The sequence below is a fragment of the Ammospiza nelsoni genome, chromosome 2 (assembly GCF_027579445.1).
Source record: "Ammospiza nelsoni isolate bAmmNel1 chromosome 2, bAmmNel1.pri, whole genome shotgun sequence".
NCBI classification, from domain to species: domain Eukaryota; kingdom Metazoa; phylum Chordata; class Aves; order Passeriformes; family Passerellidae; genus Ammospiza; species Ammospiza nelsoni.
In genome coordinates, this window is record NC_080634.1 from 67,647,428 (window position 1) to 67,663,272 (window position 15,845).

The window sequence follows — 15,845 nt, forward strand, 5'->3', positions numbered from 1 at the left end:
TATTTCCTTAACTATTTTCCTGTAGATTTCACAGTATTTTTCTACCAGCAGTTGTCTTTTCTATTTTCTATTCATGATCTTGCTGTCCATATGCTAGTTCTTGAAACACTCTTACCTTCCTCTTCTCCAACTGTGTCTTGATGGAGTGGTACTGTAACGTGCTATGTCACAGCTGTACTCAGGAGAACTTAAAATGAAAGCAGCACACTGAGCTAAGTGCTGATTACTGCTTTCAAACAAGAATCTTAAAAATACTGAAAGTGTGAAAGGTGATCTATAAAGTACAATTTCTCCTCAAAAAATAAAAGAAAAAAGAAATTGGGAGTAGGAGTCATATAATAGCAATAATAGCTTATATTTAAAAAAAAGCTACTGAAATATTTTAAGAAAGTCATCAAGAGAAATAGAAGATCAAATTTCGTGGTTCAATTTAAAGTGGCAAGGATTCTGTCACTCTTGCTTGTGTTTTCACTGCTGCATTTGGCAATTGTTCATTTTTGTGTATCACTAGTATGGCTTTAAAGGGGCAAAATAGAGAAAATTCTGGACCTCAAAAAATATCAGTCAGGCATAAGTGATACTGGATTGTAAGTTCCAAAATGTTTTTCATTTCTTATTTCTGGTAATATTATTTATTTTAATTATTCTTGCGGCTTTGGAATATTTTCAACTTAATTTTTCTTGTCCAAGGGATGCTAGAGAGAGGAAGGATATTATAAAAACCAACCTTTAAAAAAAGTATCAGAATAAAAAAAAATCAGAATTTACCTAGTCAAGTGAAGGGACATGTTTTCTTTAAAATTAGCATTCTATGTAGACCAAGGAAGCATTTTAAATAGAGATATAATTAAAGTTTTTACTCCAAGCTAGTACTCTGAGCATAAGAAACAGAAAATTGGAGAATGTTTTAAAATATCAGTGTGTTATTGTTAACTTGTTGCTAACATGCTACCAATAGCTTACTGCTAATCAAATTCAATTAAATGCTAGCTCCAGGAAACCCATCTGTTGCACATTGCTTGAAAAGTAAAATTAAAAAAAAAAAATCTGAACTTTGGTTTCATGTCATCCCTGGATACATAGCTCAGATCTACCACTAAAAACATACAGGAAATATATTTATTAGACTTACAGAATAATTTTGCTTCAAAGTGACCTCATGTATTCACAGTCCCTGTTCAGTACATGTCTTACCTAGGTCATGTTACTTAGCAACATTTTCAGTCCTGTCTTGAATACCTACCAGAAGAGATCCCAAAAATTCCAGTGATTGTTACTTTCCTAGCACTTAATCACTCCCAATGTTCTAAAATGATAATCTTAATATCCAATTAAGATTTTCTATATCCTAATTTATGTCTGTTCCCTATTAATCTGCACCCTCAACAACAGTCTGGACCCTTGTCAGCATCTCCCCAGTGGTGTAGATGCAGAGGGCAGTAAGGTCTCCCTCAGTACATCAAGTTCATCAAACCCAGCATCCTCAGACTTCCAGCATCCAACCAGCACAGTGATCTCCCCTGGACTAACTCCATTATATCCATGTCTCTCTTGTACTGAGGAATGCAAAAGGAGACACAACACTTTGTGTTTGGTCTCATGGGTGCCAAATAGGAAGGATCACCTTCTTCAGCTTTCTCACTCTCACTGATACACCCCAGGATGCTGATGGCCTTCTTGCAAAAGGGTACATTGCTGGTTTACTCTAAACTTGGTGTACTTTTCTGCAGGGCTGTTTCCTACACAGTTGCTCCCCAGCCTGTAGCAGCGCATGGGGTTATTTGTCCCTAGATTGCAGGACTTTGCACTTCCCTTTGCTGAACTGCAGGACCAGGCCTTTTAAATACCTTTATTGGTGGTCTGGATGAGGAAATCAAGTGAATCCTGAGTAAGTTTGCAGCAAACAAAATGTTGGGCAGGAGTGTCATCTGCTGAAGGGTAGAAAAGGTCTGTAGAGGGATTGGAAAGGCTGGATTGATGGGCCAAGGCCAGTGGTGTGAGGCTCAACATGTCAAAGTGCAGGTGTTGCACTCAAGTCACAACAACCCCATGCAACCCTGCAGGCTTGGGGATGAGTGGCCATAACACAAAAAAAGCCAGTGAAGGGTCTGGAACACAAATCCTCTTAGGGTGACTGACTGGGGTTACTGGGGTGGTTTAGCCTGGTGAAAAGAAGGTTCAGGAAAGACCTTATTGTTCTCTGCAACTACTTGAATGGAGGTTGTGTTGAAGTGAGGTTTGGCATCTTCTTCCAGGCAGCTAGAGACAGGAGAAGTGGAGGGAAACTGCTTCAAGTTGCATGAAGGGAGGCTCAGCATACCAGAAAAAATTTCTTCACTGAAAGAGTGCTGAAGCATTGGAACAAGTTCTCCAATAAACTGGTGAAATCACTGTCCCTGGAGATATTAAAAAAATAAGTAGAAGTGGCACTTTGAGATGGTTTAGGGGGTATGGTGTTATTTATTCAAAGGCAGGAGTTCATCTTGGAGGTCATTTTCAACCTTAATGATTCTGTGACTTTAGCCTATTGCTTCAGCATGCCCTCTAAGTAGCAGCCTTGTTCTCAAACATATCAATCACCTCCTCCTGCCAGTTTGATGACATCTGCAAACCTGCTGAGAGAGAACTCCATCCTATCAGCTAACAATTACTGAAGTTGCTAGACAGTGCTGGACCCCAAAATTATCCTTGAGGAACTTCACTATTTGCTGGTCACCAGCTGGACTTTTTACTACATACCACAGATCTCTGGGCCTCTCTGTCCAGTCAGCTTTCCATCCATCCATCTCATTGTCTGTTTATCCATATGTCACCAATGTGGTGGTGAAGAGGTCAAAATGGTCAAAACAAAGCACAGCTTGAAGTTAAAAAAAACTGTTATCTGATCAGTATCTATTGAGCAGCATGTGGTCAGCTATGTTAAACAGTAGAAAGAAACCTCACGACCCTGTACATATATGATGTTAATCAGCCAGGGCAGGGTTCAGCCAGGACAGGGTTAGTTGTTGCAGCAGCCAAGAGGAGGGGTAGCAAGGACCTATAGGTTATTCTATATCACCTCATACCATTTTCCGGGGACTTGGGAAACACTCCCTTCCAGGACAGCTAGTGTGGTAGATGAAGCAGTTGAGTATTCCTGCGGGAGAAACCCATGGTGAACATATGAATTATTTGCCTCATCCTTGTACACTTTGTAATTTGTACACTATTGTTGCTGCTAGTGTACCTTTTCCTGTCTCATTGCTGTATCCCATAAATTGTTCTTATCTCAAGCTATGATCTTTACCTTTTGTGCCTCCAGTTCTCCTCTCCAGTCCTGCTGCAGGGGGAGGGGGTGAGAGAAGGGGGAGGGAGTGAGCAGTGCATGGTTTGGAGTGATTTAGTGGGAACACTAAATTGAGGAACACTACTCCTTCCCAAGACTCTAAAGAACTATTATTTTTTAAAATTACAATACTAGAGAGTTTTCTTGCCTCATTTGTTATCTGACTTCAGTTAAAGCTATACTAAAACTAACGCTGAAATAAACTCTGATGTCTGAATGTACAATGATAACTCATTAATGACTCTTCTGACCATTTATCAATATATCAATAATATTTTTCTTAATTTGAATATGGAAAAACATTACAATATTTCAATATGCTTCAGGATAAAATGTTGTAAATAGAAAAGTTTTACATATCACTCCTCCCTCACTCCAGCCCAACAGGTTTTTTTCACCTGTTGTGAAATTTTGTAACCTAGATAATAAACATGACTAATAAAATGATCGCTGAAGCTCTTCGACATAAAAGATCATTAAAAATTTGCATAAGGTATTCACTTCAACTAAATGAAATGGCTTCTCCATCTGCAGTACAATCAGAATTCTCAGTAAATTAAAGAGCCCATATAGAGTCAGCACATGTCACTGAGATACGTGCTCCTAATTAAGACTGAATAATGTTTGTTGTGCTGGGACTAATGACCCTTGCAGTGCAAAGCACAGAACTGCATCTCTGAGAAGCTAAACCTCTCACCACTTCAAAGGCACTTGCAAGCCTTCTGCATCTCCCAGGCTTGGAACTGTAACATATGTTAGGGTTGTTTATATTGCTAACAGTATGAGTGGGCTACAGACACATCAATCACTTTATTAATCATGTTCTTCTGGTCAAGGAATTTTTACTTATGGCCATTCTTCAGCTCAGTACATCAAAATAATTTGAAGATTTTACAAGTTTATGCTTAGCAATTAATTTTGAAATATGGTGAAATAAAAATAGGGAAGAAACTCTATCATTTCAACTCTCAAACTGCAATTTCAAGAAGCAAAATGATCACAGAGGTTTAAGTGACATTTCCTAAGAGATGAAGCACTGAGAGATTAAATAGCTATATCTATGAGGTATTTCAATTTTCAGTTTGAAGCAATCAGGTTTAAGTAAAATGGCATGATAATGAGATGAAGAATCTGGTACTGTATCTTGTAAGGTAACACTCTCAGTTTCTAAACATTACCTGTACATTGTAACCCAAGCAGAACCATGGCCTTTACTAGGAGAAAGAAAGCATTTGTATTCAAAACCTTACCCAGTATGAGTATTTTTTAAAATAATTTTCCAAGCTTTAAAACCAAACTGCAATTATCTTTTTAGGGAAAAATATGACATACTTTTCCTCTTTCAATATTTACCAATGCACCAAAGTAGTTGTTGTAAGAAGGGCACATGGCACATTAAAGCCACAGTGTTTATTAATCTAGCATGGTCTATTACAAACCTTCACCAATAAACAAGCAATGATTCAAATAAGAGCATATTTGAAAACATTTTCTACTCTAAAAATAATTGCATCACAATGACATGGCCACCACAATTTCAAATTACACTTCACTCTGTTTTCTAGAGACAGATAAGTCCATACAGTATGACTGAAATTTCTGACAATTAGGACAAGCTGATAAATTGAAGACTTTAGAGGTTCACTTCCCTATATATGAAGCCCCTTATAACTAGACTAAAGAACTGTCACTAAAAATGCTTGCTTGAAAAAATCATTTGCTTCAGCTCATTAATATGTTTAATTTTGCTGCTTTTATGGTTTTTTTTTAAAGACATCACACATGCATTTCATTCTACAATCATCTAACTTAACTCTGGCAATAAACTAGGAATTTAAACTTATCAGACATATGGTTCTGCAGATTGAAAGCTTTCAGAAACTGACAAGCTAGTAACAACCCAGATTGCAATTAAGAAGTTCAGAAGCCTTAAATCAAGAGACTTGGGTATTTGTGCTGCCATTTAAATTAGCAGATCCATTAAAAAATAATTTAAAAATATAAAATATCACACCATAAAACACTGGTAGGGCATCTTCATACCTCAGAAATAAACTATATTAAATCTGATGTGCCTAAAAAAGAAACCAATGACAATTTACATTTTTTCTCTTATTAACTTCTACCTTGTAAAGCTTTCATTTAAGATGTTGCCATCCAAGTTCCATTTCTAAAAAGTACAGGGAACACAAACACAGATATCTCCAACATTCATTGTTCACCAAATTTTTATGAAATCTACCTTCCTCTTTTCTTCCACAAATCTCATATTTTTCTATATGGCAAATGTATTTTCTAGGATTTTTCAAATGTTATCTGGTTTTCCTTCACTGCTTTTCTTATCTTCATTTCCTCACTTTCTCCCCTCTTCTATGATCACATTTGCTCTTCCTTGCTTAGATTTTGCATTACAAATAATTAATTTTATATTTGACACTTAAGGCTAAATATCCCAGTAAACACCAGGGATATTATACCTCTGCTCGTGGAAAGGTATATATAACTTTATAGTTAACAAATTTTATTTGTATAGATGGAACATAACTACAAGTCCTATGCAAATAAAATTTGTATTCTTTGTTTTCACAGATTTCATGGTTAGGGAAATAAAAGTTATTCAATGTGACAAAAAACATGTCTGAAATTATATATCTCCTGTCAACAGGATTCCTAAATTAATTGGTCTGGTCTTCAGGAGCTTTTTCTTCTTCAGTATAAAGAAGTTTATGAGCTCAAATGTCTTGCCCTCATAACATGTTATGTGAAAGCAAAAAGCGACTTATATAACAGTGTAATTTAGAGCTTATATCAAGTCTGAGACTAGGCAAGTAGATTTCTTTGAAAAATGAAGATTAAAACACTTATGGAGACTCAATGAAGCAAAATATTTCTTGAAAATTTATTGATTTTCATTAGAATGCTCTTGTAAAGTCAATTGTGACTTTCTACTTAAAAGTAATTGGTAGAGAAAAGTTTTATAACATTTGCCAGCAGGCAGAGAGCTATTGTTTTACTACTTGTTTTTTTCAAATGAATAAATGAATATTTAATTTCAACTATGTAATTAGCTAAGAAGCAAAATTATTCAAAGATTAGATTTAACTTTAGTAATATCTCAAAATTATTACACAATCATATAAGCCATGCCTATAAAACTATTTTTGCAAGATTATTTGAAAAACTTTGTCTTGCTCCCCATTCCTACACCAGTATAGAACTATTGTTTCTTTAAGGTTTTTATCTCAAGGAAACAACTGCACAAGATTCCAGAGTTAAGGCAGTACTTTTACTTCCCATTCATAACAAGCTTTTGCAATAACACTATGGAAGAAGATTCACAGAACAAGAATTTGAGATACACCACTTTGAACTCTTAATAAAAGCACCCCAAAAAGCCTTAAAGAAGGGACCTTGACGTTCTCTGGAAAGCGAGAGAAATATTTTCCATCCCTGTTTAGCCAGCATTTCCCCTCAAGTCCTCTGCATAAGACTGGAGGAGTTTGTTAACATACTCCCTCTTGTCCTACTTTCTGTTTGCCCTCATCACAGTCTCCACTACTGTCCTGAAGTCTGAAGGAAAAAATAATTCTTTCTGCCACCTCAGAGACTATGCATCTGCTCTTTGCCTGTGCTCCTCACTTTCCTCCCCTTTCTTCATACTCCCAGTCTCTGGTGTTCCTCTATCACACCCCTCAGAGTATCTTCCTGGAACGTGTGAGTTTTCCCTGGTTATGTATCCATGCAGAAGAACTAATCACTTTTCTCTTGGGTAGATTCTCTTTGATTGAAAGTGCTGTACTGAAGATAGGCAATAAGGCACTCCTTCCCCACGCAGAACTGGTCTTCCACACATGTTAATACAAAACAGTAAGTCAATTAGATGTGAGCTGACTCACACCCAAATGAAGTAACACAAAGCCCGTGAAAATTTCACACACTATGAAGCTTATCTTTTAGGGTTATGTTTTCACTGGGTCAGAAAAAAATATTGTCATTTCATGGTGATTTATTACAACGACTTGATGAGAGTTCCTCAGGGTGAGAAAGATGGACGAGAATCTTGGTTCATGATCAGAAAGCTGGATTTATTAATATATGATATATAATACATTATGACTATACTAAAAGGAATAGAGAGAGAAGTTGCAGAAGCTGCTAAGCATAGCATAGGAAAGAAAAAATAACAAAGTTCTGTGTCCAGGGAATCTGTCCCCGAGCTTGCTCCTGTGATTGGCCCCCAGTTGTAAACATGGAACATGAGCCAATCACAGGTGCACCTGCTACATTCCACATCAGCCGATAACAATTGTTTACATTCTTCTTCTGGGGCCTCAGCTTCCCAGAAGGGATAATCCTAAAAGAAAGGATTTTATGAAAATATGTCTGTGACAGTGATTGTCTGTTTTTCTTGCAAAGAGAAAGCATGACTTGTGCATGCTTGCAAATGCCCTTGAAGATAAATCAGAGCTTGCTTATTAATTACAACTGACTTCCTTTATGATCTGGCATTTTTTTTGTGATTTCCCCATTACACATAATTGAGATTTTAGACCTCAGTATAAAATATTAATAAACCATATACCCAATATCTGAGACACGGCATGGATCTCTGTGAACTTTGTGATACATTAGATGTGTATTAGTCACAAGTCTTCAAATGAACTATAATGAGTAATTTAATTCACCCAAAAACATTTCAATAAGTTATTTTAAAGAATCATAAACAGTTAAAAATTTTTTGAAATAAATTTTTTCTCTATTTTTCTCATGTTCATACAACAAAACAAACTGAAAATATAAAAGTAATATATAAATCTAAGAAATATATTGATAAAAAGGCTGGATTTTTTCAAAACACATCTGTTCAGTCCTAATAAAATTTCATTCAAAAGCAAATCATTTGAATTCTTCTCTGACAGCTTACTTCTCTCTACTGACATACCAAGGTTTACCTGACCAGCTTGGACCTGTAATACAGAGAAATCACAAAACTTGATCCAGAAGTGTAACATGGATATAACTACTTGAACTGTAGTGGTAAAAAAACACAGTTAAACCTGTGAATTGTAATGTGTTATTAGTTATAGAAAAGAGTAAATAAAATAAGGATATAAATGTTAAACAAGAGAAAGAGATTCATTGAAATGTGTTCTATTACTTCAATAATAATTTCAGTAGAGACCTAAAGGAACCATTATTTCTCCTAAATTATATATAATCTACTCTTTATGTAAGCTTAATTTAATGAGCCAGATGTTTTTAATCTTGTCAAACTATGAAAAATCAAATGGCTACCAATATAATTTATTTTCTGAATAAGTAGTATATTTCTGCTTCATTAATTCTGATTAAATTTTTGACATTAATTCCATACCTGTTCTGTCAGATGAAACTAGAAAAATATTAAATATTAGCAGATAAAATTTCCTATTTATAGAAGTTCCTTTCTTAATCTACTTCACAGATGACTAAAAGGATGACTAAAATTCTTGACAAAAAACTCCAAGCCAACTATCCAACAAAACTTCCCTTCATAGTGTTCCCATGCAGAACAATGACAATTACAATGCTTCCCTAAAGCTAAACTAAAGTGAATAAATAGTATTATAACGATTTACATACACTTTACTATTATCACCTGTATGAGAGCATGCATCTAAATAAGTTATATACCATTCTGACCCAGCAAACAGTGCACCCATCATAGAAGGCCAAATGTCATAACTTCACTGAAGTTCTTAGGAATCACCACCATAATGGTTTTCACTTATGAAATGAAGTTCCATAGAAATACCAAATATAAGACAGAATAATTTCAATCCAATACCTAACACAGTATATTTACTTTTAGAGGATATATAGGACTCACAAGATTCGAATTTAGATATTCCAAAACTGCCTTACCATGGTGTAGTTGTGAGCCACCTTCATAAGCTCTGTGCACCCTTGTGCATCAGCGAACGCTCGTATTCCCAAGCAGTTGGATGGGTGCAAAAGCTTCATTAGAAAATGGCAGCAAACCTCCACTACTTGGGGGAGCTGGAGAAGGCAGGCAGCTGCTAGAAGGTTTTCAATGGTGTCTTCTTTTAATTCCAGGCAGCCTAAAAAACAAATATTCATAACAAATTCAAACTTATTTACTTAGTATTTACAAACATACAGTATCAAAATGCATTTTTATAAATACTTGTAGCTCTATATAAATAACTCTAGAGAAAAAGTGAAGAAAAGTAGGATTAATCTCCCTGACTGAACACCCCAGAGACCTGGAAATTACAGTATTAGAAATATTGCTTTTTAAACTACTATTAATTCAACTATATAACAGGCATAAAAAGAGAGACTGTACTGTATCAAATGGAATAGAAGACTTGGAATATCTCGATATCAGCCAGGCTGTGAATGCTTTTTTATTGGGTTTCTTTTCTTACTTTATTGAAATTCATATTAAAATTTGTGTTATCTTCAGTGGCACAGAGAAAACCTCACAGCCATTTACTTCCCTGAAAAGAATGAAATAACTGCTTAGTATAGTATGAATAAACCCATAAATACAACTTCAAAACAAGGTTTAACAACCTTCAAACATTGTGTTGCTTATTCATAATGTGACTTCAGGATTAATGTTATCTGAGCAACATATGGCAGGCTTCTCATAACACATAGTTCCTCTAAAATAATTTATATTGGGGAAAAGAACCATTAATTAATACTTATATTGCACTTAATTCTGTAATTTCACAAGTCATTATCTTTACCTTGCAGACTGACACACTTTTTAATAAATAAATGTAAAATAGAATAAAATAAACTGTAAAAAGAATTTATTTTAGGCTGGAATAAGTAACTCATGTTATAATGCTCCCCCCAACCATAATATTAAATTTTATTTTTACATTAGAATCTTATAAATCTCTTACATTAATAACTTAAAAATCTTCAAACTAACGATTACAAGGATATTTTGGAGAACTGAAAAAAAAGAATAGGAAAATAAAATATGCAAATTTAATACAAATTGTCAAAAAACACTTCTGATTGTATTGTACTGTGCTCAGAGAAAATAATTTCTGACTATTAGAGGATTAAGTGCATATTGATCTTTCTCTTAAAAGTATTATAGTTTAACACCTAGATAAACTTACTCTTTTTCCCACAAAAGCTTTGTATTTGCAGTCACATAAAAAAAATCTAAAAATCTTAATAATTCTATTGCATGGTGCTAAGGAGTTCTAAAATCCTCAATTTCACAACAGCATGCCATTGGAAAGAGAAGATGCTTTATATTGCAATACCAAACACAAAATAAAGTAACATTAACACTGCACATCTGATCTTTTCTCCTTTCGCTAGATCTGGAGCTTTTAATACAAGAGGGAAACTGTGAAGTTATACTTTACTAGATTTATTTATAATACATCCTTTTGCAAAGGTCAGAGCATCAGATCAAGTGCACAGCCTAATTTCAGTGGGTTTCCTCTCCTTATTTTTATTCTTTTATTAATGTCACATGAGGGTTTTCTTTGTGTTATCTAACCTTTTCTCACAATTTCTGTGCACCCCATCTTTACGCAGTGTGGTCAGAAGGCACACTCAGCAGCAGGTCCTTGGCTGACCCACATATTCATCAATGACACTCCCACATTGTGGCATGCCTGCAGGTAATGGCTGGCTCAACGCAAAATTCTGGAAGACACTTCCACTGCGTAAAGTAGAAGTATTGAAAAGATAGTTGTTTTCAGGTTAAAACTGACCATCCTGGTAACAGAAGTAAAAAAAATTAAAAATGTGTAAAGCACCTTTGAAAATAGGATGAACTGAGAAATGGAAACAAAAACAACAACAAAAAAAGGAATTCTAAATCTCCTTTTCTTACATGCTATTTCTTTTTCAACAATGAGCTCAAAAAGTCTCTGGCCCTACAAAACTGATCCAGGTAGCATTTACAAAATTATATAAGTATAGAAAGAATCACTTTCAATATCTTCACATTAGGAGGAAAGGTAACACCCTCATGGTTTGGCCTTTTTATCACTAAAGGCCGCTACCCTTAGGAGAAGATCCCAAAGGAATCAGTTGAAACACATCAATCTATTTGTTTTCAAATTGAGATATTTTCTGTTCACTTTCAGGTACACTAGTCCTGGTACAGCATTAGTGGGGAAACAGTAGGATTAAACTAAGTTTAAATCAATGAAACATATTATCTGGTTTATGAATAAGTTATTTATGCATTTCTTTATGTAACTAACATGGAAATTTTGAAGAAGATTATTCATATTTGTATAGAAGAGTGTGAACACATTTCTGCTTTACACTTTAATAGAGGAAGTAAACATGCAACCACTTCTGGGATATCTAGGGATACGAATATATTATAGCTTTACTTATTTTTAACTAAATTCAGAAATACTAATTTACTACTTAATATATCTATGATAAAAGCTAGAAAAATACACTCAGTATGAGTTTAAAAGTTTTTTTTTTCTTCATTCTTTTAGCTTCAATGATAAATAGGTTTTTAATCCATCTAAATGTCTTCTAAATCTTGATTATCTTCTTTTTTAAACATCAAGACACCTTCATAAATTTGTTCACAGGGTCTGTATTCCCTTTTTCAGAAGAGTGCTGTGACATTTTATGCAAATTCCTCTGGGATATCAAGTGTTTAGCATGGTCAGAGTTTGAAAAAAGAAAGCTGTTAAGGAGCTTTGTATATAAAATATGAAATCTTCACACAGTTTCATATTGGCAATTAGAAGATCCAAGCATCTATTTAAAAATGTTTAATGGGATATTCAAGGGACATTAATATTACTGCTTCTTCAATTCACCTCCCCCTCATTTTTATGCACTAAAAGCTTGCACAAGTGCCTTAGTCTGAGAAAAACAAATTAACTAGAACTTAAAATCTCCTTTTGTATTACATTATTAAGATGAAAAAATTTGTGGAAAAAACAATCAAAAGGACTTTAATGAATTCTAATTGTTATTCTAAACTATAGCTGCATTTGTGAAAAAATTTTATGTGCATTGCTTATGCAGAAATTAAAATGCTTGTCTTTATCATGCATTCTCATAATGACTACATAAATTTTATTACCTCATTACCAAATGTGAAGCAGAGATAAAATAAGAATTCTCTGATATTCTTGTTCTGTTACTAGACCTTTTCCTAAGTTCGGGGACAGTTATGTCTTGGAGTTGGTTTGTGAGGTTTTGTTTGTTGCTGGTTTTTGTTTTGTTGTTGCTGTTTTGGGGGTTCTGTTTGGGTTTTTTTGTTTGTTTATTTTGGGTTGGTTTCTTTTTCTCTTTTATTCTCTCTCCTACACTATTGACGATACTTTAGAACTATTTTGGTTTACAGGGAATCACTGCACCTTTGCCCACCTTTGCCTGATGTTAAATAAGGTCAGTTTATATAATAGGAACAGCCTCCCACAAATATTGACCAACAGATTGGACCTGTGGTGGGACAACTCAGTAGGTACAGGACATTTGCTCTGTGTATAAGCAATGAATTTTAACCTAAATTTGTAACACATCATAATATCATTTTACATCATGTTCACAGTAGTTTTTTTTCTCTTTTGTAATTACATACTTACCCACAAGACTCTTCAACATTCTTAAGAGTGTTGTGTGTACAAGGGAAATAATGGGAAATGTCAAGGAATAAGAAACAAAGGCTAAAACCAATTCCTTGAAATCAGGTATTTATCTTCTTAACCTTTCTATTTCATGTGTCTTGACCAGTTGTGTGGAACTTTTGAAATGTTGTTGAGTGAAATTATTTCTGGAGGGTAACCTGTTTGAGGAGCCTAATCCATTTTTAAAATTTAAAAAAAATATATTTTTTAAAAGGCAGTAAATGGTATCAAGATAATATTTATTCATCTTATGCATAGTAGAATAACTGACTACAATAAGAAATTGGTTTCTTGAAAAATCATCTAATTCAATTGAAGACTAGAAAAACCTTATTTAAAAGGTGCTATGCCTCACACACTGCTATAATAAACCTTTCTGCCATTGCTTGCCTTAATCATTCCAAATCTCAGGTACTCTGAGGTAACCACCTGAGCTAATCACCCAAGATCTCCTTTTACAGTTCACGGAGAGAAACAGGAAGCCTTAGAGCTGTTTTCACCTGCTCTGTTTCAGTCATGTACTGCAGAATGAGATGAATCACTCCCTGAATGGCTATTTCTTGATTTCAGATAGAAAATGAGCACCTTCATTTGAGTTACTGAGACACTTCTGATATTCATATTTGTTGATATGAATTCAGTTACTCTGGTCCCAAACACAGCACTGGAATCATTAGAGCCATCAGGTTTCAGGTGATGAAATACTCTTTGAGTTCAATTCTGATGATCACTTCCCTCTGTTATGGTCAATTTCTGATAGTGACATAGTGTGTAAAATCACCTCTTATGTCTATCTGCGATCACCAACCAATGAAGAATGCTATAAAAAGTATCGTCCGTGTAGCAGAACATCTTTTAGTCTCCAGTTTGACCTATGCCTTAAAAGATAAATTCTACATTGTATTGTCTTCCATGCTTATTATAAAGGTGAAGATGTTTTCAGAAAAGAGAACAGAACACCATATATTCACTTAGCAGAGGTTTCTTCTGATCAAATTGTTTCATTTTTTATTAATTATTTTCTGCAGATCACATTTATCATGTACTTGAGGAAGAAGCCACTTTATGGCTAATTGTGCTTATTTAGAATCACAGAATAGTTTGGGTTGGAAGGGACCATAAAGATCATCTATGGGACAACAAATGGGGGTCAGAACAGAGAGCACAGAGGAGCTTAGGGAATGGGTTGTTCTGGCTTTGGTGGGATACAGACCTTGGGAAATGAGATCACAGATATGAAAAAGAACTGGGAAAAGAACTGTATATGTAACTATCAAGGTGTTTGAAATTATGTAGTTTTGTAAGGCAGCCAAGTAATGTGAGCAATAGGCTATCTGCAGTTAGTGGGAAGTTTTTGCTCAAAGCTGTGGCTGCCTGGAGCTGTAACAGTATAAAAGTGCCCTGTGAGAACAATACTGCGACTTCAGTAAACGACTTCAATGACTTCAACTCGAACTTCTTTTTGCTTGGGCTTCGGCTTCTTGCTTGGACTATGTTTTGCACCCCTCCTTTGAAGTCCCGTCCCTCAGTCGCACGGCAATCAATCATCTACTTCCAGCCCTCCTGCCATGGGCAGGGACATGTCCCACTAGACCAGGTTTCCCCAATCCAGCCTGGCCTTGAACACTTCCAGGGTGGGGCATCTCCAGCTTCTCTGGGCAACTTGCTGCAGTATCACACCACCCTCACAGTGAAGAATTTCTTCCTCTTATCTAATTGAAACTTACTGTACTTCAGTTTGAAGCATTTTTTCTGTCTCTATGTGCTCTTATATATATCCCCATTCCACCTCTCTTGTAGGCTCACTTCATTTAAATATTATTATGTATGAAATAATTTCATAAATTATTCCAGAGATATAAATATGCAGCTTGTAAAAAATGAAAAAAAACACCATCACAGTAATATCAGAATTCTTATAAATTAACTAGAGTCACTCTTTTAAAATACTGTACAATTATTTGCACCCTAATGTCATATCTTTTGAGTAAGTGAACTAAACTGGCCTAATCGTGTGACCTTCATCAGTACTGCCAGTCTTCTTTATTTAAATAGCATGGAAAATTACACTATTGCAGAGTGATAAATAAATGCTAGTAACAAATTAAAAACCTCTTGAGCAGGAAACTTCTTGCAAATATCTGGCTAAAGATCAGAAAACTATATTAACCAAAATAATCCACAACACCTTACCTTTTCATCTCCTGTTCTGAAAAATACCCCTCAAAGCTACAAACCAAAACACCTCTGTTGTATAACTGAAATGTCAATTATTAAAGAAAATTTGTCCACTGACTCATACAGATCAGCTTTTTAGAGAGAGACATTAAAATGTTATTTTCTCCTTATGCCATTCATGTGCCTTAGCTCATTTTATACAGTTGAACTTAGTGACCTGTAAGATGTATATACAAATAACAGGACTAAAAGCAGCAAATCATTTTAGCTGTGAGCCTCATCTTAATAAAACCTTTTTATCAACTGTGAAGAAAGATATGTTAGCACTCTGAGATAAAAAATATGTTTTTCCATTAGTTATAGAAAAATTGTCAAAATATGAACATCATTCTTGGGATTAAATGCTAAATATTACTGGTTTGTACTTGCACAGAGGACCATTATGTAAGCAATTTTTTCACCAGTTATTCAGCTAATATACAGGCATTGCATTTGGAATTAAGCATATAAATATGGAATTATGTATATAAATAGAGGAATAAAACCTCACAGTTTAAAACAAAGAAAAAAACAAGCCAAGATAAAAGTTACCTCAAAAAATACATAAATATAAACAGTACTTACTAATTAAATTTCAAACAGCACAAATTTTGCACTCATTCAAAAAATAAGCTGGGAAATGACAAGAATTA

At 34.7% G+C, this 15,845-nt stretch overlaps 1 protein-coding gene across 2 annotated transcripts in view; it reads right to left on the reverse strand.

Moving 5' to 3' along the window:
- The window catches only part of KLHL1 (kelch like family member 1), a 191,726-nt gene that overhangs the window by 99,247 nt on the left and 76,634 nt on the right, over positions 1-15,845 (reverse strand). For both annotated transcript variants that reach the window (XM_059466870.1, XM_059466869.1), the window contains one exon: positions 9,230-9,426. In XM_059466870.1, the coding sequence (XP_059322853.1) occupies positions 9,230-9,426 (197 nt within the window). The remainder of the gene's footprint in view (positions 1-9,229; positions 9,427-15,845) is intronic.